This window comes from Caloenas nicobarica, chromosome 16 (assembly GCF_036013445.1).
Source record: "Caloenas nicobarica isolate bCalNic1 chromosome 16, bCalNic1.hap1, whole genome shotgun sequence".
Taxonomy (NCBI): domain Eukaryota; kingdom Metazoa; phylum Chordata; class Aves; order Columbiformes; family Columbidae; genus Caloenas; species Caloenas nicobarica.
Window position 1 is genome coordinate 5,528,908 of NC_088260.1, and position 19,473 is coordinate 5,548,380.

Genomic DNA, 19,473 nt, shown 5'->3' on the forward strand with positions numbered 1-19,473 from the left:
TGCAGCCAGGATTAAATCCTATTTAATTGACTGTAATTTCTCCTGTGGGAGATTAAAAAAAAAAAACAAAAAACCAAAAACATTAATCATCGCTTTACGTTGTTGAGCCGTAGCAACAGCAGCAATTCTACAAGGAGGCCCGTGGGTCCCAGGATCAGAAGCTATGCTGGTGCCGGCGTCGTTATCGCTGTCAGAAGCCATGGCAAAAGGCAACGCTTCAAAGTTGGCACTTATTTCTTCAGCCAGGTCGATGCAGAGATCGGCGGCGTTCCTGTGAGCCTGTCCTTCCGCGTAGGCAAACTGGCGAGATCCAAAGTTAGCGCGGACTTTGGTGTTCTGAAAGAAGATGCGCATCAAAGCACTGACATGAGTTGTGGGTCATTTTGATCCTTCTACTTTGCTCTTTTTTTAAAAAAAAGAGATAAGCTGATCACATCTCCATGCCATGTGCTTTTCCCAGCATCGCCAGCTATAAAACTGGATGCGGCAGGGAAAGTATTAAGCTTCTAAACACGAACTTTGAACTTTCATTTTTTTCTAGCTTCAAGAGACAGACTGAGCTGGGATACTTTGAAGCAAGGTCACTGCTGGGAAGGAATACTAATGGAAGGGCAGTTGGCAGAGAATAATGCCATCCTGTCCAGCCAGCTGCACATTAGTGTCCTTACGGGCAGAAGACGTTCAAACTAATGACAAAACATGCATGCACCTGGGAAGGGCAATGGAATACCTCAACCTAACTCACGAAAGGTAAAAACTACCACTCTACTTTTTTATAGATAGCTAAGCAGGTTCAGCACTTCTATATAATGTTTTTAATATTTCTGAAATAATACATCTCAAGCAACATATTTCTGTTAAAAACTTGCCTTTTTCTGGATGTGGACAACTGGCCACATTCCACCAGAGACATCCTCTAAATATGGCCCAAGTCGCTGCCCACAATATGTAAAATAAACTCTGCCTTTAGCTGGCTGCCCTGGAGGGGGTGGAGTTCCTTCTGTTCTTTCCCAGCCAATTCCTGCTACATCACCTGTAGAAAAACATAATCACCACAAGAAGAATATGGATTGAATCTGTTTTCTCGTCCCTGTTTCCCTGACATTTAGGGGACTTTCTGATTTATCAGATAAGCAAGTTAGCTGCACTCCTACATACCAGGAGAAAGAGTCACGTCCAGTCTAACGCTCTTCCACTGCAGCAGGCTGGAGCCGTTGTAATGTACCGCTCGCCCATTGCTACGAAGAAACACAAGAAGAAAATTAAAGAGTGCGCTGAAACAAAGCAGGAATGCTACCAGCTGAAGTCTAGGAAGCTGTGATGCTAACAAAAGGCAACACAACTCTCCTTATTTTGATAAGGGGATAATCTAGTTCATCATTTTAATATTTCAATTAAAACATACATGTTGCCTACTATGTGCTTACAATACTCCTCCCTAAGGAGCACACAAATGTACTGAGCAAGACTGTGATGTTTGATGTACATCTCCAACATACTTGTGAAAAAGGCAGGTGCCCACTGGGTTTGTCCAAGCACCATCCCGTTTCTCGGCTTCTGTAGCAAATCCAAACGAAACAATTGGTCCAGTGTCATCATCTGTATCTCCATAGGAAACTATCTCAATTTCCCAGTAGAATGATGGTGCCTAGAAATAAAAATAATTTAAAAAATATTTACAGAACTTAGGTAAAACAGAAAGTTTTCTTTTCATGCACTATTGAACATTAAACAATACAAACTCTTGTGCAGTTGTTGGGTTCTTACCTGTACTGGAACTGGGGAAGTGGCGTAGATAAACGTGCCCCGAGGAAGTCCCCCGCCTGCGCTAGGATCAGCCAGAAAGGTCACAGCCGTGAGATGCGATGAGAACATGCATGCTCGCACAGGGGGAAACACTCTTGACGGGCTCCAAGTGATTTCTTTGGGCTGCAGCAAACAAGAACAGAGCATTTTATTCTACCAAGTGCAGCTGAAGTCATCCACTGAAACCCCATGACACATTCTTGCATTCCATATAGCACATGCAACTCCCATAACTACAATCACAACAAATCACATCCCATTACAGAAATTCATATTAAATGAGATGTTTAAATAAGAATCCAAGAAGTTTGGCCCCAGCACCACGGGCAGGCTGTCTGTACTCAGAGTCTGGTTTCATCTGCAGCAGCCTCTGCTCTGTGTCTGTGCTCACCTGCCTTCTGTCTGCTTGGAGAGGAGGAGGAGGAGGTCGAGCACAGTCACGATACAACATTCGTAACCTTTCACACTGCATTTCTACAACAAGGAGCCTCTCCCCTGTAACAACAAACCAAACCAAGTCATGAGGTTCCAGGCAAATCTAGTTATTTCAGTCCAACAACACAATTTTAATACGGGTAAATAGAAACAAATATAACATTTGCATTTTCAGAGATCTGAACAAATAGTCTCACCTAATCAACAAAATTAAAGATAAAATCTAAAGTATACAAGCAATAATTTTCCTTATGTTTAATTTATATTTCGTTAGCAAAGACATTGTTATGCTAATTATGCAGCTATGACAGGACGTGCTGTACTGTGCTAAGCTTTCAAACTCTAAGCAGCTGGTGGACAAAACACTGAAAGGATTCTAAAAGCTGTTATGTCTCTGAACTGAAAATGACAACAAAGCTGCAAGAACGCATTGAAGACCTACCAGGACTGCACTCCTGCGCTACCAAATTCAGAACTTCTACAGCAGCTGGACACTGTTGAATGAATTCTTCACAGAATGAGCTGTCTTCTAACAGCTGAGCCATCACCAAGCATGCTCTTAATGGAAAAAGAATATGTTTTAAGCATTACAAAAGTGTACACTGAAATCAAAGTTGTGTTTACACATACTGAATTCAAGATTATTGTAAAAGTCAGCATGCTGACTGATCTGTCTCTTTGGCTGCTCAGCTGTCCATTGGAACTTCCACAATGGCAGCTTTACCTGCTTCACAGTGTTTACTTATACGAAGCATTTGCTCAAGGCATTGCCAGCGTTACAGGGGGCACTTTATTTTTTGGTGCTCATTTTAACAACATCCAGACACCGAATGCACTTAAGGAAGCAGACAGGACTTTTTGCATTGTCCCCTGCTTTTGCATGTCAGTAGCAACTGAGGAAGAAAACAAGAACCCGGGCAGTTTTACTGAACATTTGTGCATGGTACAAAACCAGAGTGGGGTGCTGCACAAACGCCAAGGGCTCACCTGGTTCTGATTTCAGCGAGAAGCCGGACCACTGCCATTACTGGGGTTGAGCCATCTCCTGTTGCAGGAAGTGAGGTGTGAATAGAGAGACTTCCCTCCTGAGGGAGCAACATGGACTGGACTGCCTGTACTACCTTCTCAGTAATGGACAGTTTATGAAGAGGCAATGCCTGATGGTGGGGGGGCACGGTAAAAAGTTAAATTCAAGTAGTTAGTTTCTAAGAAACGAGGGTGTTTTATTACCTGGAGTTAATTCTTATTTTGTACTAGCACAAAATCAGCACCAAACACCAATTGAAAAAAAAAAAAAAGAAAAAAAAGAAACTAAAAAAACCCCACCAACACACCACAGTATGCAACGGAACATCTTTAAGCACCAAAACATGAATATCCTTGTTACTTAAATGAGAACTTAAATATAAATATTGTTAAGATACATTTTAAAAAAATGAGGCAAGCTTTACAAATAACCTTCAAAGATGAAACAGACTTTTTACGTGCTGCAGATTAATCGTCAATATGCTATGACAAAAAAATAAATATCATACTTAATATTGGATTATTAAAACTACCGTACCTCAGATCTTGGAACATAGAGCCTAGATAATGGGATAGTTAATGTGTCTGATGCTTGTGAAGTCTTTCTATTGTCTATACTGGTGGGTGGAAATTTGACCGTTGCTATACCTTCTTGTTCATTAATAGATGCCACAACTCCAATGCTTCCTGCTATTCCTTTACCTAAAACCTACAACCAAAGAAGGGCTGCATAAGATTTGAGGCTTTACAGAAAGAAACATTCAGTGCTTAACACCACACACCACCTCAATACACAATTCTAGGAAACAGGCAAAACATTGTCAGAAGCACTCTCTCTCATAAACGTGAATGGCGTGGAATTACCTGAACTTCAGAACCTATTTTAATGGTCTCCTTAAAGCCACCCAGAGCACAAAGGGCAGCTACTGCCTGCCGAGCGATCCTTTGAAGTTTTGCAAGCTTCCTTCCGCTGCTACTCCCGTTCTCCAAAATACTCTCCGCATATTTCCCAAGTTGTGGAATATACATCAGAGCCCGTGACAGAACCTGAAGACAGAAGCAAAAATACCAGAGAACAACTTCAAAGCACAATTCAAACAAACCCCAGTGCCCTAAGCCTCCAGCCCACACACAGTCTCAGAAGAATTATTTTTGCTCCTGAAGAGAATTATATAATTCAGAATATTCTAAGTTCTTTGATGTGTGAATGCCACCATAGCTGGCTGAATAGCAAAGGTAGAATAACTACCCAGCAAAGGCAAGGGAACTCCCTAAACAAACAGCATTATTAACTACTGAAAAGAATGGCAGGTGAATTACAGAATGACAACACGTTCTCTAATACTGGATAATTTTTTATCATATATTCCACCCTAAGACGTCAGATACCACCTACTGAAAGGGCTGCTTCTATGTGGTTACACATCCCAGTTTGAAGTGTTAGCAGCAGTAAATCGCAAAGGAGTCGCCTGGGAAATTGCTAATTATGCTCTCTTAATTACTCAATACATGCTTGGTGTAGAATTTTATACCTAATCTTCTGTTTTCTTACTTTTTCAGCAGTTGTTGTCCATATCTGAGCTGCGTTTGATTCTGGTGCCATCAACAAGCTATGGAGCAAAGCGATCACCTCTGCTGCCATGCTGTTTGCAACGTGACCACTAATGAACGGCCTCACAGGATCTGTCCTGTACAGAACGAGAAAGCAATTTGCCCATTAATTTCAAAATGAGAGAAAGAAAAGAAGCTTTACTTGTCAACAATGACACACACCACAAAAAAGGGAAATTTAGGAACACTCATTGTTTTCTCTGGACTCTAACTACAGAATCAACGTGACTCACCTGGCAAGCTCGGAATTCCTCTCTCTGCAAATAGATGTTTGTGCCGTCTTCTTTTTGTCCCCCGTGGACAACCCACTCGTAGTTTCTGGATTGACGGTTTCTATGGGTGGCCCAACACTAACTATGAGACCAGACTGTGCCCACTTAGTTGCCTTTCGAAGAGCTGCAGCAGCTTCTTCTGTAATAACTTCACAGCAACCACTCTGAAAATAAAATTGCCACACAGGACAAATACTAACATTAGCTCTGCTTGGCCACATCATGTGATGTATTTAATTCTCCTCCCTCTGCATCTGTAAAAGTACTGAGAACACATCAGAACATCTTCCTCTGTATGCAGCAGTCAGAGTCATAAGACAAATTCTTTTTGTTGTTTTTTCTTGTCTACAAAGAGATCAGAGGTCAATGTGGATTTGTTGATTTTAATACTCCATTCTTAGCTTAACAGTACAGTTCTACTTCTCTTATGAAAATGCCGCACATGAGTATTTCTGGCGCAAATACTCAAGAACATGCAAATTTAATTTAAATCTGTGATTTAAAATTCATACTATCGAGAGGCATTAAACACTTCAGGAAAGAGAATATTAAAGAGACTTAAACATGGCCTACAATGGCTGGAGGAAGCATCAGCTGAAGTTATTTTTTATCATTTAACCCCTGTATTTACATTGATAACTACATAATGCTAACATTCCACATACAGTTATCTTTCTGAACAGTTCTGTAAATTAAACAATATTTAACAAAAGGGATTTAACGTCAGTAAAAAACAAGAATTCTGACTGGCCACCAATTCTTAAGATGTTGAATAATTCTTCAGTTATTCCTTTTCTTACTTTTGTCATGTCTCGATCCATTTTCACCACTTTCTCCATATTGGCTCCAGTTCCTAGTCGGAATGGACGACCTTCTGAGCTACTATTAAAGTGAAAATGAAATACATTAGCTTTGTAATAGCAAATTATTATCCAGCGTATGCATTATTAAAAGCAATGCTTTAAAAGCTGTTTTGCTTTGATAGTTCTATTCCCTAGTCCTACGTGGTCTGTAATACCATAATACAATACGTTCTGTTTTTCCAATGCAGCATCACTTAAGTAACTCATTTTTCATGTGTTTGTTTTCAGAGAAATTAAGATGTTTTTATGTTCTTTTGCTAGCGGACATGTAAGCTAATTCTGATCCAGTGAGTTAAGATTACCTTAGTAACGGCTGAAGGACTTCATGGGATGACTGGTCTTCCCGTTTATGAATAAAAATAGAAAGTTTACCATCCACTGCCTCACTTTCTTCTCCAGGATCTTTATCGCCTTTTATGGAATTTTTAGGGCTGGCTTTTGCCAAAGCAGTATCCGGCTCAGAGGCAGTTGGAGAAAGAACCGTCTGGCATCCTTGAAGTTGAAAGGAAAAAAATGAAACAAAACAAACGCACCATCATGAGCTCCATCAACAAACTTTCCCTTGAAACTAATGCTAACACACCCGAGATGCGTCTAAAACCTCACTGTGACACACAATTTAGTCTGAGAACAGTTAAATTTAAGTCAGAGAAATAGCCTGCCTTTCAACACTGATACATCATATATCTTCTTCTGACTTGAGCTTTCTGTCAATACAAAACCTCTTTGCAGAAACATGACTTGCTTGGCAATTTCTCAAATTATCACGACACCAGGGAGATGCTGGTACCTGGTACTACATAATCCGCTAGCTTGGCCAGCAGCAAAGAGGCAATCTTGGAGGCTGGGTCGCTGGGATCATCCTGTTCACTGTTCAGAGAAGGAACCGAGTAACTCCAGGGAGGCAATTCCACATTTCCACAGTCCTCAACACTCATGAGAGGCAGCGCAGCACGACACAGCTGCAGGATTATAAGGACCAACTTTGGAGAAGGACGTTGATCCAAGAGAAGTGAAAGAAGCTTGGACACACAGGCTGGCTGGCTCAGGATTGCTTTACCTATGTGACTCCTGAAAGGCGGGGGGGGGGAAGAAAAAAAAAAGAAACAAACAGGTAACTGCTGTTTGAAAAAGGAAAAAAAATGTTTTGTGATGCTCTTGAAATTAAAAACAAACTAACTTACTACTTACAATATGTAATTAAAAAAATTTCAGCATCTTACAACCTTATCTACAACAATTCTTACACAAACTGATAGCACTGATTAAACACTAAGGGTCAGTTTACAATCAAGTTCTAGAACGGTTTTGAAAGTTACCTTACCTCTGTCAAAAAAACCTCTCAAAAACCCAAAAGAACCCCCACCCGCTTTCATACTTGGAAAACAATACTCCAGAGACAAAGGCCTAGTACCTTGACAGGTCATTAAGAAGACTGAGAACATCTTGAAGCGCGTCATTTCCCGCAGCCTGGTTACCACAGCACTCTGTGGCGCGAGCGAGGTGGTTGGTAAGAAGGCTGGAGACCTGACGGGCCAGGCCAGAATGAACAGCTTCTGTCGAACCACCTTCAAAAGCGATGCAAGAACACACAGTTGTAACTATCAAAAATGAATGTACACACCACCAAATCCCTTACCCATAAACTGAAAATAGTAAAAAAACCCTTTTGTTTTGCTATAGTAAAACTTTTAATATATAAATGTGTTTAATTAAAAATAAAACCTGATACAACAGCTACGTCCCACTAGCTATGTGTCTAGATGTTTATGTGTGTTATGGGTGAGTCACAGGAAAAAAGGGTAAGTGATAACTCAGGGTCTGCAGGTTCTCTGATTATGTCAAGACAGAACCAAGTGTCAGACTTGAAATTATCTGCAACATTCTCCCACGAGGAGGAAAAAAACTAAAAGTAAAAAAAAACTAAAAGTAAAAAAACAACATGAAGAAAATCAACTTATTTCTGTATCCACTTGTGTGTTGTAGATAACCCAAACAATACTGAAGTCATGGTGAGCAGATGCCCTATTTTAAATACATTTACACCACTTCTCAGGCACTTGCACAATTCTGAAGTGCACAGTAGAAATACAGCTGCAGTGTTCCTACCTTCCTCTTTTTCCCATTCCACACAGCGGTTGGCGAGCACCTGGAATGCAGCCCAGGCCATGGTGGCCACCTTCTGTTTCTTAGTCTGTTTTTCATTTGAACTGGATTCTGTCTGGCTGCTTAAGCTGCAAAGTCGGTCCATAAGCTGCACCAGGCCGCTACGTACCAAACACTTCTCTTCGCTCCTGTATGAGAAGACAAATTCAGATTTTATTTAAGTAACTTTTTGGTCACTAACAACAGAAACAATGAAGATCCAGAACGTGCTGTTAACAATAATTACTTCTCTTTGCAGAAAGACCGTTCTGTCTCTCCCTTGTCCTCCCCAGAGGAAATTCCATATTCTGAGAAAACTTAACAGGCTGTTCTCAGACACTCCTCATTATGAAGAAAAGGAATATTTTTAGACTATATAAGGCTTCTCCCCAAGACAAACCCTAATAAGGACAGCTGTGGATGCCCTCCTTTCCTTTCCAAAACACAGTCCTACCTTGTATAAGGTATAGTGCATAAGAGACCAATGCTATTTGCACAAGCAATGGGGTAGCGAGCGCACAGCGAGACCACAGACGTCATCGTCTCTCCAAAAGCTTCCTGGACTTGTTCCACCATCCCGCCACATGTGAGCTCTTCGATTCTGTTGGTAGACATTTGAAATGGTAGGCTTCTAAGGTTAAATAAAATGAAAAAACTTCCAAATAGAGCTTTAAAAAAAAAAATATATCAGCACATATTAAGAATTACTCAAGGAATATTTAGAAGCAAAACTGCAAGTCACTATGTTTTAATATGAAACATATGTAAACAAGATAGTATGGTAGTTTTACCACAGACGATTGAAATTTGCCTGCAAACAAAATACTGAGAAGATATTGAACACATTTAGATGACAGTATTCATATCTGTTAAATCTGCCACTAATATATAACTAACATTAATTTAGAAATAGCAAGGAGAGTAAGACACACTATATACCTATTTGTGGACATGTCACTCCAGTATGAACGGAAAGTTCACCTGCTGCCAAATAAAAGCATTTCTTAGCAGTTTCTGCCTTTTTACCCTACAAGGGCCAAAGTGGTTGCTTCAAGCTTAGTTCTACAAACTTAAGCCCTCAAAGGTAGCCAGTTCTTACAGTTTTTCTTCATGCAGAGCAGTATATTATCTTCTACAGAGACCGCAACATTTAATTATTTTCAGAGAAATAAACAAACCTTGGTCCTCCCTGAAGTACCATGGTCACTGGGCCCACGAGATGCGTCACACCACCGACCCGGACAGCTGCCGTCAGCAGCTCCCTCATGTGCACCAGCGCTTGCTTCCTCGTGTTCCCCCGACGCCACCTGGTCTGAGCAGCCAGCAGAAAACTGCTGCTGGACACCTACGAGGTTCCGTTCGCTTTTGTTAGTGGGACACAAGCAAGGCACCTCCCTTCTTCATGAAAGTTTCAATTTGAAAACAGAATGATGCAGCACATTTCAAAGGACATACCGCTTGGTCAGGATTTGTTCCAATGAAAGCGAACAGCTGCCCCAGTAAGACGCTGTACGTGGGTTTATCTCTGCTGTCCTCAATGGCCAGTGACTGCAGAAGCGTGAAAGAGCTACTTCTGTGGCTGGTTACATGGCGCCGCCTACGAGAATACAGGGTCATTAGACGCAGTAGCAATAAGTTGATCCAATTAAAAAAAAAAAAGTGCTATGCTTGCAAAGTTTATGAATATTTTAACAACACAGGCCACATTATCGTAAAGCAGCCCAGTGGAATAAACCCCTGTATACCTCTGACTCGACCTAGCAAACTCGATGTCTTCGTTACCAATCATTTCTAAATCAGATGGAGCTGACATGCTGCGCAGGAAGACGGGCTGGCGGACTGCGTGAGATATCACTTTGGTTTCAGATGCTGATTTACAGGCTGCAATATTAGACGATATGAAAGAATGTCACTCCTGGGGTAGAAAATCATTTACAAACTGTTTTTGAAATCACTGTGGACATTCCAGTGAAAGATATAACATAGGAGGGGGAAAACACCGTCTAAGTAAGAACTCGCAACTCCATTCTGAGGACTTTCCTGCTTTCAGGTACTGTTTCAAATTACTTTTGTTTTGATCAGGTTAAGATTTTTTTCCCAATAATTCATAAGGTTAAAGTTGAAATTCCACTTGTTACTCAGACCTTAATTTACCATCATTATGGCAATCAGAAAACAAAGACTCAACTTCATTTACTGTAAAAGGATTTAATTCAAAAGAGTAAAAACAAAAGGTTTAATTTTAAGTGAAAGAGGAAAAATAAGAAAAGGAATAAATTATCTCTTTAGTAAAAAAGAAGAAGAAAAAGAAAGTATAATGCTGGTAACGATATATGTACCTGGAGTCTCTGCGGGGGTACCAGATATACTCCTTGTGATACCAGACTGTGCTGCAATAGTGACATGTAATAACAGCTCTGCTCTGTTCATCAAGCTCTTAACTAATGTTTTTGTTTTTGCTAAGGGATGAGAGGTCTTCTGTATCAGTGAATTCACCTCTTGAAAAAACTTCTCCCTAAAATTATGGAAGAAAAATAAAAGACATAAACTCAGTTATGTTTTAATGCCTTCTGAAATAAAGTGTTACTGTGAGAAAGGTTATTTTAAAGAAGACATACAGCATCAATTGCAGAAAGCAGAAAAAATTAAATAAACGAGTGATTTGTTAGTAAGTACTAGTAGCTGCAGGTACTAATATTAAGGTATTTAGGACAAATGTTTCTAACAATTTAATCGAATATTGGTAGACAGACAGGAAAATTGAGTTTTAAAGTATTTGCATCCCTGGTTAGAAGCTCATCTGAAAGTTCCTGCTCCCAAAGATTGTTTCCTTACTGCAGGTCTACCAGCCTTTAATGGAATTAGACATAAAAAGTTTGAGACATTTAGTGCTAGCTTCTGTTTCACATCTTTAAGTGTCATAGAGTACAATAAGATTTAAGTGGCTACTTCAATGCATTTATGTTATGTGTGCAATTTTTACCCTGTATAGCTGCGTTTGGAACTCACTGAAATTCCACAGCTACAGCTGCCTGAACGGTGCACTCCGCAGCCAGCTACTCACCTTAACGCCAGGACCACGTTCTCCAGATCGCTTCCATCAAAAGAAACTTCTTTCATGGAACACAGAAGTTCCAGTTCTTTCATCTTGCTCTAAACAAAGTGAAAGAAAAGGATGAACACATCTTGAAAGCAGCGTGAAGTGTAAGCACGCACAGCAGCCACAATGCTTACCTCATTGAAGTGATAATCGTAAAAGAACGGGACGTTGTTCTCCAGCTTCCCATGCATGGCATCATCCACCTCATTCTGCCATTTCTGCTCCAGCTCAGCCACACTCTAATAAAGAGACAAAAAATAAGACTGATTGCAGTCGTTCATCTTAAGGAGTAGAAAAGATATTTAAGGAAGAAATCTGAGTACATTTTATATTTCTGTGTTTCTAAAATGCTGTTAATACACCTTTAGACTCAAAAAAAGCCTTCTGAGATTTTTTAGTGTAATTTTATTTTTACCTGCAATTGTCTTTCCATGGCATTTAGCTTCTTAAAGGTCTCTCCCATAATTTTACAAAGTAAATCATATTCTTCAGCATGTTCTTCTTGATACTGGAAGTTTATCAGGGACTGGAGTGCATCAACCAAATTCAAATGTTTAATCACACATGAAACGACCATCTCCTCCATTACTTCTGGCTGGATCACCTCCCTAGGGTTACAGGCAAAGCCAAATCGATAAAGCAAGAATAAGGGACAAACTTTGACAATTCATATTTACAATCCACTAGGTGTTGCATTCACAAACAAGTATTTACAAAATATTAAACGCATACCATCATACACAACAGCCTTCCCACATCCTCACCATTGCTTATATAGCTCACTTGGGCACCAAACATTTCAAACAATAAAAGTTAGAAAAATAAAGCAAAACAACGTCTACTTACTTTATACTAGGTCTAAATTGAGGCCGAGCACGTCCAGAAATTTCCCTGAGCTTTATCATGATTCCTGGAGGCAGCCTGATCCTTGGCAAATCAAAATAGTGTCCAACGGGAGGCACCAGAACATCCGAAGGATATGTAAACTCTCTGTCTTCATCTATGGTAAGAGGCAATGGAGAAGGACTTGGTGTAAGGGCTGGAGATATTACACCATTTGCTTCCACCTGCCACTGGCACCTGTCAAAAATAAAGAAAAAAAAAAAAAGACAAAAAGGATTTTTTAATTTTTTTTTTTCCTAACTGCCCTTATTCAGAAAGACACATTAGTCAACAATGCCATATAAAGAGACAACATATTAACATATTAAGTGTGGCTTGTACCAAGCACAGCCCAATCCTCCTCTACTTATTCTAAAGAAAACCTCTGTTCTATAGAATATTTCCTTAGTTTTAGGCAACCCAGAACTCCTGAACAACCTCTGTAGGAAAAATTATCAAAACAATCACTTTAAACCATGAGACTTGAGCACAACTACAAAAATCAACTTCTCTCAGAAAAAAAAAAACCACACATAGGAACTCAGATCAATTTTTTTTTTTTTTTTTTACCTTTGTAATAGTTTAGATCTTAGGAGCTCTTGACAGGTTTCTTCATCTTTGGTAATTTCTGGTCCATTGTATAATATTCGCAGCATAGAACAAGCTAACACAGAAAGGCCAAGTGCCAGGTCAACTAAGAAGGGCAAACCTCCTGACACATCCTCTGAAGACTCCTGCAGAAGGAATGGCGATAAAGTTGCACTAATCAATCAACCGTCAAGTCCTTCCCCAATATATTTCAAGATAGGAGATTTTATATTTGTATATATAAGAGATATATCTATCATATGTCTCTTACACAGAGATATATTGAAAAAAATGCTTTAACAATTTAAAGTACTATATGAGAACAACTCCAGACCAGAAACAAGACTCAAATGTTGTTTTTCTGAACCAGAAAGAAACGGTAAAGTTATTTTCGGTTCAGTCATTTTCTGGCCCACAGATCTGCCATCTCACAGCCCCAGTCCCAGCTTCCCGGCAGCGGGATTCAAGTTTTCTTGTGTTCGTCCCCAGCATCTCTCCCCTCTCTTCCTTAAAGCCTGGAATCATCATCATGTCTTATTGCCAAAATAAATAACCTGTTACTGTTTTCAATTTCAGACATTAACCTCCAACTTTGAAGTACATTTCAATTTGATCTGAAGCGCATAACGAGATAAATTGAAGTGGAACCTGTCCCACAGAATCTGTTGTGTGAGTACCTGTGCTCGGACAGTGCAAGCAAAGCCCCACATGGCTTTGTCTGGAGTGTTGTGCTCACGGCCACTCCGCATTTCAAAGGAGAAGGTGACTGTATCTCCTTCCACCTTCACATTTTCACGGGGAGGAGAGGAAAACAAACAAACAAACAAAAAAAGAAAAAAGAAGAAACACTTAAGAATTAGGCAAACAAACAGCCTTTTCATAAACGGTGCTTATTCTATGGATTAATCCTTTTAGTGACAGTTATTTAAGTATTATTTTTATCTCCAATTATATACTCTGATTAAGCTTCTTCCCTTTTCGTAAGGATATCTTTTAGTGGACAATTTGATTTTGATTTTGCTGCTGGCTAATTACAGTAAAACAAAAAAACGACCAGAGTTGTAGAATCAAAAGCAGAATTTATCAAGTCAGTCTGCATTACTTGGCCTTGATTTCCATCAAAACACTTTCATCATTTTTCTGCAAGAAACCATGCAATAATTAACGGTTCCCTTCCTGAAGGAAGACAGACAAGCTCTTCAAGGAGAAGAAGAATATAAACACATTAATAGAAAAGTTTGCTAAAAGAACAGTGTAAAAGCCTGTGTCTGAAAAAAAAAAAAATCAGTGAAATTCCAGTAATCGTGAGCAATGGAGTGCTTGTCTGAAATTGCTTTCCAGTTCATTACTTCTTGTTTTCCTTTTTGAAATGGCTTTTTGTTATGTATATAAGCCTGGTTTCCGTGTGGGACAATGCAGCAGTATAAACACATAAGAAAAAAAAAATACCGCATACAATCTGAGAGAACATAGCACAAAATTCTTGAAGTACTGAAATTTCAAGAAGTTTGAGGGATTTTTCTGTCTCTGCTTTACTGCCAAAAGCATCCAATGTAATTCTAAAACCCAACACAAATGGCTGGAAAGTTACTATACATTTACTACTTGTTATATTTGTGGACTACTGCTAAAAAAATTCAGTTATAACCTGAAGAAAATATGCACAGCCTCAGACTGTGCAAGAATTTCTCCTAGGAAGACATATTTATTAGAACAGTCGTGCCATTAGAGACTCCAGGACCGAAACACACCAATAATGAATTCCAGTAAGACATAACAAAACAAGATCAGCTCAAAGAGAGGCGTTGCACATAAAACATAAAGTTGAATTTGAAGTTATTCCCCAATGATTTAAGAGCCCACTTAAGTGATCTCATCATGGATAACTGAACAGTTAAAAGCTTGGACTTCATTGCTATCGGGGTTCAAACAGACTCGACATGGTTTCCAAAGGGGATTTTTCTATGTGAAAGATTGTTGGATTATAATACTGTACCTTTACTAAGTCTTTCGGCCAACCAGTTCCTAAGACACTACGGCTGCCATATCCCAGTGTATTGCCTCCATACTCAGCAACCTTCCTACTGTTTGTGTTAGGACCAGCATAGATCACCAACTTCAAAACATAAAATACACTGTTAGACTGTAAGAGAAAAACAAGAAAATCTAATAATAATAATAATACTTAGCACTTACACCGCGCTTTATATTTTCAAAGCGCTTTATCAACATTAACAAATCCTCACACCAGCCCTGTGAGGTGAGCAGGCAAGTATTATTATCCCCATTTTACAGATGGGGAAACTGAGGCAGAGAGGAAATTGAGTGACTTGTCCCCGAGGTCACACAACAAGTCAGCAGCGGAACTGGGAGCAGGAGTCAGGAGAAATCCTAACTTCCAGTCCTCTTTCTCAGCTAATGAGAACATACTGCCTCTCTACTAATAAATGGATTGATCGTCCTCCCAAAGTTAATATTTTGTCAGTGACTTCAGTGGGAACATGACAAAGCCCAAAGTTTTATGGAGGAGTTTAGCCAGGAACAGGTGACATTAATATTAAAGACACTTATAAATAACTAATGGGAGTGAGAATCACAGGATTTGCTCTATGTCAAAGAATATACGGCAACAATTAGCATACAGCACAAGCAGTTCTCTGATTATACAAAGTGCTACTAGTTGTGTTCTTGAAATTGAAAACACTTGTTCATATTAATCCATGTAAACAAGCCATTTATTGTCAGGGAAAATAAAAGCCACCTTCCAGTTCTGCCCAGTTTAAACAGACTGTGCTGATCTACAAAGTAGGCAGCTTGATTACGATTTGAGAAACAAGGAAAACTGAACAACAGCAAAACTGAGAAGGAAGTCGAACTTTGACAACCTGAGCCATCATGAAATGAACTTAAAAAAAAAAAAAGAAAAGAAAGAAAAAAAGGAAGAGTTGGTATGAATTTCTGAGGGGAGAAAAAACCCCCAAAACATCATGTTCCCCCCCACCCCCAATCCCATACCTCTCAAGCCCATTGTATTTCTCCTATTTCATAATAACACTAATTCTGACATCTTTTGAGGAAACTTCCTAATTACAGACTCTAACTCTTAACAAAAGATCCTCAAAACTGATAAGTTTTAAACATTGAAACAGTCACTGGATATTACGTTCTGAAACAACATACAAGAAAAATTAAGCATACACTAGTTTGGGATTGTTTCTTCAAGAATAATAGAAATTAAACACAAATGATTTATCTTCACTTTCCTGCCTTCTCATGTCAACAACTCTTAGTACATTTTCTAGCATTTAGCTAAGTGTAATCTTGAGATGAGACTCAAGAATTCTTTTGAAAAGGTGTTCACGCTTGCGCCACACAAGAAATAACCTCTCTGCATCCCCGTACTTTACAGCCTTGAAGTAAGGAGACCATGACATTAGAGCGTACACTAATAAGCTCCTGTCAATAAAAACCTCCTGCATTATTCTGATCACTGGAAATAAGGTGCCATGAAACACAAAGGGCAGAAAACATGAAAATGCCAAGTGCTGCTGACAGAAATATATACAAAAGAAAGAATTTGAGTTGGCCCTTGCTTACCTTATCATAATCATATTGTGAAGAACATCTGTTGTCAAATCTAAGATATAAACAGCGGGCTCCTGGAATATGTACAGTTTCTTTAAATTTATAGTTATCCCTGACGGGATGAACTGTTTCTACAGTTTTCCCAGCAGCCCAGGGAGCAGGGATCTTCAAACCCGTAAGAAAACCTGGTTCTTCTTTCTCTTCCAGCATTCTGAAATTAGAGTGAAAAATTAGTCCTAAAATTAAATGCACAGATTTGTACTATATATTCAGACACCAAACTATGAAGTACTTAAAATCACCTCTCAGTATTGATACATAGCGACATGAAGTATTGACTCCTCATTTTGGGCATAACTGTATTGAGGGAACACGCAGAACTTAAACTGTACAAGCCCTGTACATTAGAAATAACTGTGCCGATCTCTGACCTGTAAAATCTGAACCTTTCTCTGTGCTTTCCAGTTTCCAAATTATTATAAACAACCTAAGTAGCACCACAAAATATAAATGGTACTACATATAGATTCTAATACACGATTGGTAGCATAAAAAAACCCAACAACACAACAATTTCCCTCCTGGGACAGTGCCCAAAGCTGATTATACTGTCATAAAACAATATGCCTAGTATTCCACTGAGGCTTATAATTTCAAGGAGGATTGAAAGTGAATTCTTCATAGTTTTCACACATTATATTACACATTATCACAAGTTGTTTAATACCACAAATTCTGCAACACTGCAAATAGCCATGATAAGCATTTTTTATTTAATTCAGCTGTGGGTTTCTGTTTCTAAGCAGAAACTGTGTAACTTGGAGCTGAGACTTGGGATTTAAATGCAGGACTTAAAATTGTTTTATTTCTCTATGGAAATGAAACCATTTAATATCTTTCCAATAGTTTTAATACTGTATCTCATGCTGCCAAAACAATTTACATTTACTCATGATGGTCCTCCTTAGCCTAATTTATTGTAAGAGAAGCATTTAGAATTAATTCCTAATGCTTCAGCTAAGGGAAAAAAAAAACAAAGCCAACCATATCCTGTGCAAACAACCTGAAGATATTAATCATTTAATTCCATATGCCAAAAAAATTTAGAACTAATTGCCTTCTGTAAAGACTTATATATGTCAAAGACAGCCTCACAAACCATTATAGCTTGGCCTTAAAAAAGATTGCTGCAACAATGGTCAAATTAACATTACGGCTAAGATATTTAATCCCATGAAAAGAGACAAATGTAAAGAAAATCACCTCTCATCAGGCAACAGCTTCCCTTTCTGTTCTGATGCACCACTGGGAGAACTGTTCAGTTCTGAGAAAACTGGAGACTGAGTTTTAAGCAGCAGAGCAGTCTGTGGCACAAAATATAGTGTTAGAAGTGCGCAAACAGTACATGATTTTATGAACTCATTACTGAATACATTAACAATCACACTGTATGTTGTTATTGACAACAAATCATTACTCAGCAGCTGTTGTACCAAGTCGAACTTAATATCCAGCATTATCAGCTCCTGTAGCTGTTGAACAATTCTTGAACTATGATCTTGGATCACTTCCTGCAGAAAGTTGACCAAGATCTGCAGCACTGTAGAACATGCCACATGTTTTTTCCATTGTAGAGAACTGCTGACACAAAGATCATACCTGACTTGTATAAAGAACCAGCTGCACCAGTTGAGGCATCAAGGCATCAGCCATGGTCAGAGTTTGCAAATTTGGATGCATCAGGGATGTCAGCAGGACCGGAAGCAGATGACCAAGCATAGTAGCCTTTGTAATTTGTTCCAGGCCTTTTAATCTGTAAGAAGAGCCAAGGTTTACATAGTAACAACTATTTTCATAGAGTATCACTTCTAATTTTAGTCATCTGTTTAATCTTGTAACAGACTGTGTAAGTAGGCAATTTAAAATTCAGCAGAGAACATTTGCATTTTTAAAAAACCCAAACAAACAAAAAACCCAACAACGAAGAGCTTAATATCTTGAAAACATGATTTCTCCAAAGTGTCTAGTCTTTGCTGTCAATTCTTACTAAACAATGACAGATCAGAAGACAGTAAATCAAGAGTTTAATAATTACTTAGAAAATGATAAGCTCCCTTGGGCATGGAATGAAAGTCCACATCAAACACAAATGTATTTGTTCAGTATGTATGTCAGGCTGCCAGCACATGTAGCTCAATGTACTTTAAAAGAATCTGTATCTATAAAAATATATTTGAACATGAAACCCATCTGAAAACATCTCAAAGGAACTGTGTATTGTCAACAAACAAAACTAATCTTGCAGGCACAGAGAAGCATAGAAACTGAAACCCGAAACACAACTGGGAAAGGGAGGTGAGGGCAAGGTGACGCTATCCGATGATAAATGCAGGATATTGTAACGACATCCAAGACTTGCCATAGATAAAATACCTAGTCCAGCTACTAGAGATGTAATACTTAGGAATTTAAAAATAAAAAATTGCCTCAACTTGCAGGAATATTCCCAGCTGACTGAATACCATTTGTTTCCAGTTGCTCTGCTCAAAAATACCATTGTATAAGACCTCATCCGTTCAAAGTTTTTATAGATTATCAAGCTGGTAGTACTGACACAGAGTGTCCGATTCTAAATTCTTCAAAAGACAAGTGCTAAGCAAACACTATAGTAAGAAATGGTTCGCATACCTTCGAAGCTCACATATGAAGTTATAAAGAACAAGTCCTGGGAACTGTGCTGGTACCATAATCCACAAAAAGCAAGTTTACTGTTTTCAGGTTAACGTACACTTGTCTTACCTTTGCTCTCTATCAGAAATGTCACTGTTTATTAGTGCGGTAGTGACTTGTTGCAGCATTTCTAGGACTTCATCACATCCTGTCAGAATTTGTGTAGCAAGAGACAAAATGCTGGTCTTTAGCTCCTAGGTACAAAAAGAGTTATAGGACACTTGAATTCTTAGAGAATACAAAAAAAGGACAACAGAACAAAACGATGGATTTCCAAATTAAAATAATGATAATGTGACCTGGCAGGCCTGCAGCAGTAGATTCATCCAAGACTTAAATTAGATTAATGTTAAGCCCCAAAGTGCTGGGAGAAACTAGGTGCATGTTTTACAGGATGCACATCCAGTTTCTAGAGGGAAGGAATCCCCAC

General features: G+C 39.0%; 1 protein-coding gene across 5 annotated transcripts in view; it reads right to left on the minus strand.

The window, feature by feature from the left end:
- The window catches only part of HECTD4 (HECT domain E3 ubiquitin protein ligase 4), a 68,698-nt gene that overhangs the window by 22,610 nt on the left and 26,615 nt on the right, over nucleotides 1–19,473 (minus strand). For 3 of the 5 annotated variants that reach the window (XM_065646204.1, XM_065646203.1, XM_065646207.1), the window contains 33 exons: nucleotides 19,113–19,237; nucleotides 17,973–18,126; nucleotides 17,577–17,677; nucleotides 16,326–16,524; nucleotides 14,725–14,871; nucleotides 13,406–13,510; nucleotides 12,711–12,874; nucleotides 12,105–12,338; nucleotides 11,674–11,866; nucleotides 11,393–11,497; nucleotides 11,223–11,311; nucleotides 10,498–10,673; nucleotides 9,904–10,039; nucleotides 9,614–9,755; nucleotides 9,337–9,503; nucleotides 8,613–8,759; nucleotides 8,123–8,307; nucleotides 7,428–7,581; nucleotides 6,804–7,084; nucleotides 6,316–6,505; nucleotides 5,951–6,032; nucleotides 5,112–5,314; nucleotides 4,820–4,955; nucleotides 4,132–4,314; nucleotides 3,806–3,976; nucleotides 3,229–3,398; nucleotides 2,684–2,799; nucleotides 2,198–2,301; nucleotides 1,768–1,929; nucleotides 1,500–1,648; nucleotides 1,159–1,238; nucleotides 870–1,033; nucleotides 99–336 (listed from right to left, as the gene is read on the minus strand). In XM_065646204.1, the coding sequence (XP_065502276.1) occupies nucleotides 99–336; nucleotides 870–1,033; nucleotides 1,159–1,238; nucleotides 1,500–1,648; nucleotides 1,768–1,929; nucleotides 2,198–2,301; nucleotides 2,684–2,799; nucleotides 3,229–3,398; nucleotides 3,806–3,976; nucleotides 4,132–4,314; nucleotides 4,820–4,955; nucleotides 5,112–5,314; nucleotides 5,951–6,032; nucleotides 6,316–6,505; nucleotides 6,804–7,084; nucleotides 7,428–7,581; nucleotides 8,123–8,307; nucleotides 8,613–8,759; nucleotides 9,337–9,503; nucleotides 9,614–9,755; nucleotides 9,904–10,039; nucleotides 10,498–10,673; nucleotides 11,223–11,311; nucleotides 11,393–11,497; nucleotides 11,674–11,866; nucleotides 12,105–12,338; nucleotides 12,711–12,874; nucleotides 13,406–13,510; nucleotides 14,725–14,871; nucleotides 16,326–16,524; nucleotides 17,577–17,677; nucleotides 17,973–18,126; nucleotides 19,113–19,237 (5,152 nt within the window). The remainder of the gene's footprint in view (nucleotides 1–98; nucleotides 337–869; nucleotides 1,034–1,158; nucleotides 1,239–1,499; nucleotides 1,649–1,767; nucleotides 1,930–2,197; nucleotides 2,302–2,683; nucleotides 2,800–3,228; nucleotides 3,399–3,805; nucleotides 3,977–4,131; nucleotides 4,315–4,819; nucleotides 4,956–5,111; nucleotides 5,315–5,950; nucleotides 6,033–6,315; nucleotides 6,506–6,803; nucleotides 7,085–7,427; nucleotides 7,582–8,122; nucleotides 8,308–8,612; nucleotides 8,760–9,336; nucleotides 9,504–9,613; nucleotides 9,756–9,903; nucleotides 10,040–10,497; nucleotides 10,674–11,222; nucleotides 11,312–11,392; nucleotides 11,498–11,673; nucleotides 11,867–12,104; nucleotides 12,339–12,710; nucleotides 12,875–13,405; nucleotides 13,511–14,724; nucleotides 14,872–16,325; nucleotides 16,525–17,576; nucleotides 17,678–17,972; nucleotides 18,127–19,112; nucleotides 19,238–19,473) is intronic. The other 2 variants (XM_065646206.1, XM_065646205.1) reach the window with 1 other exon arrangement.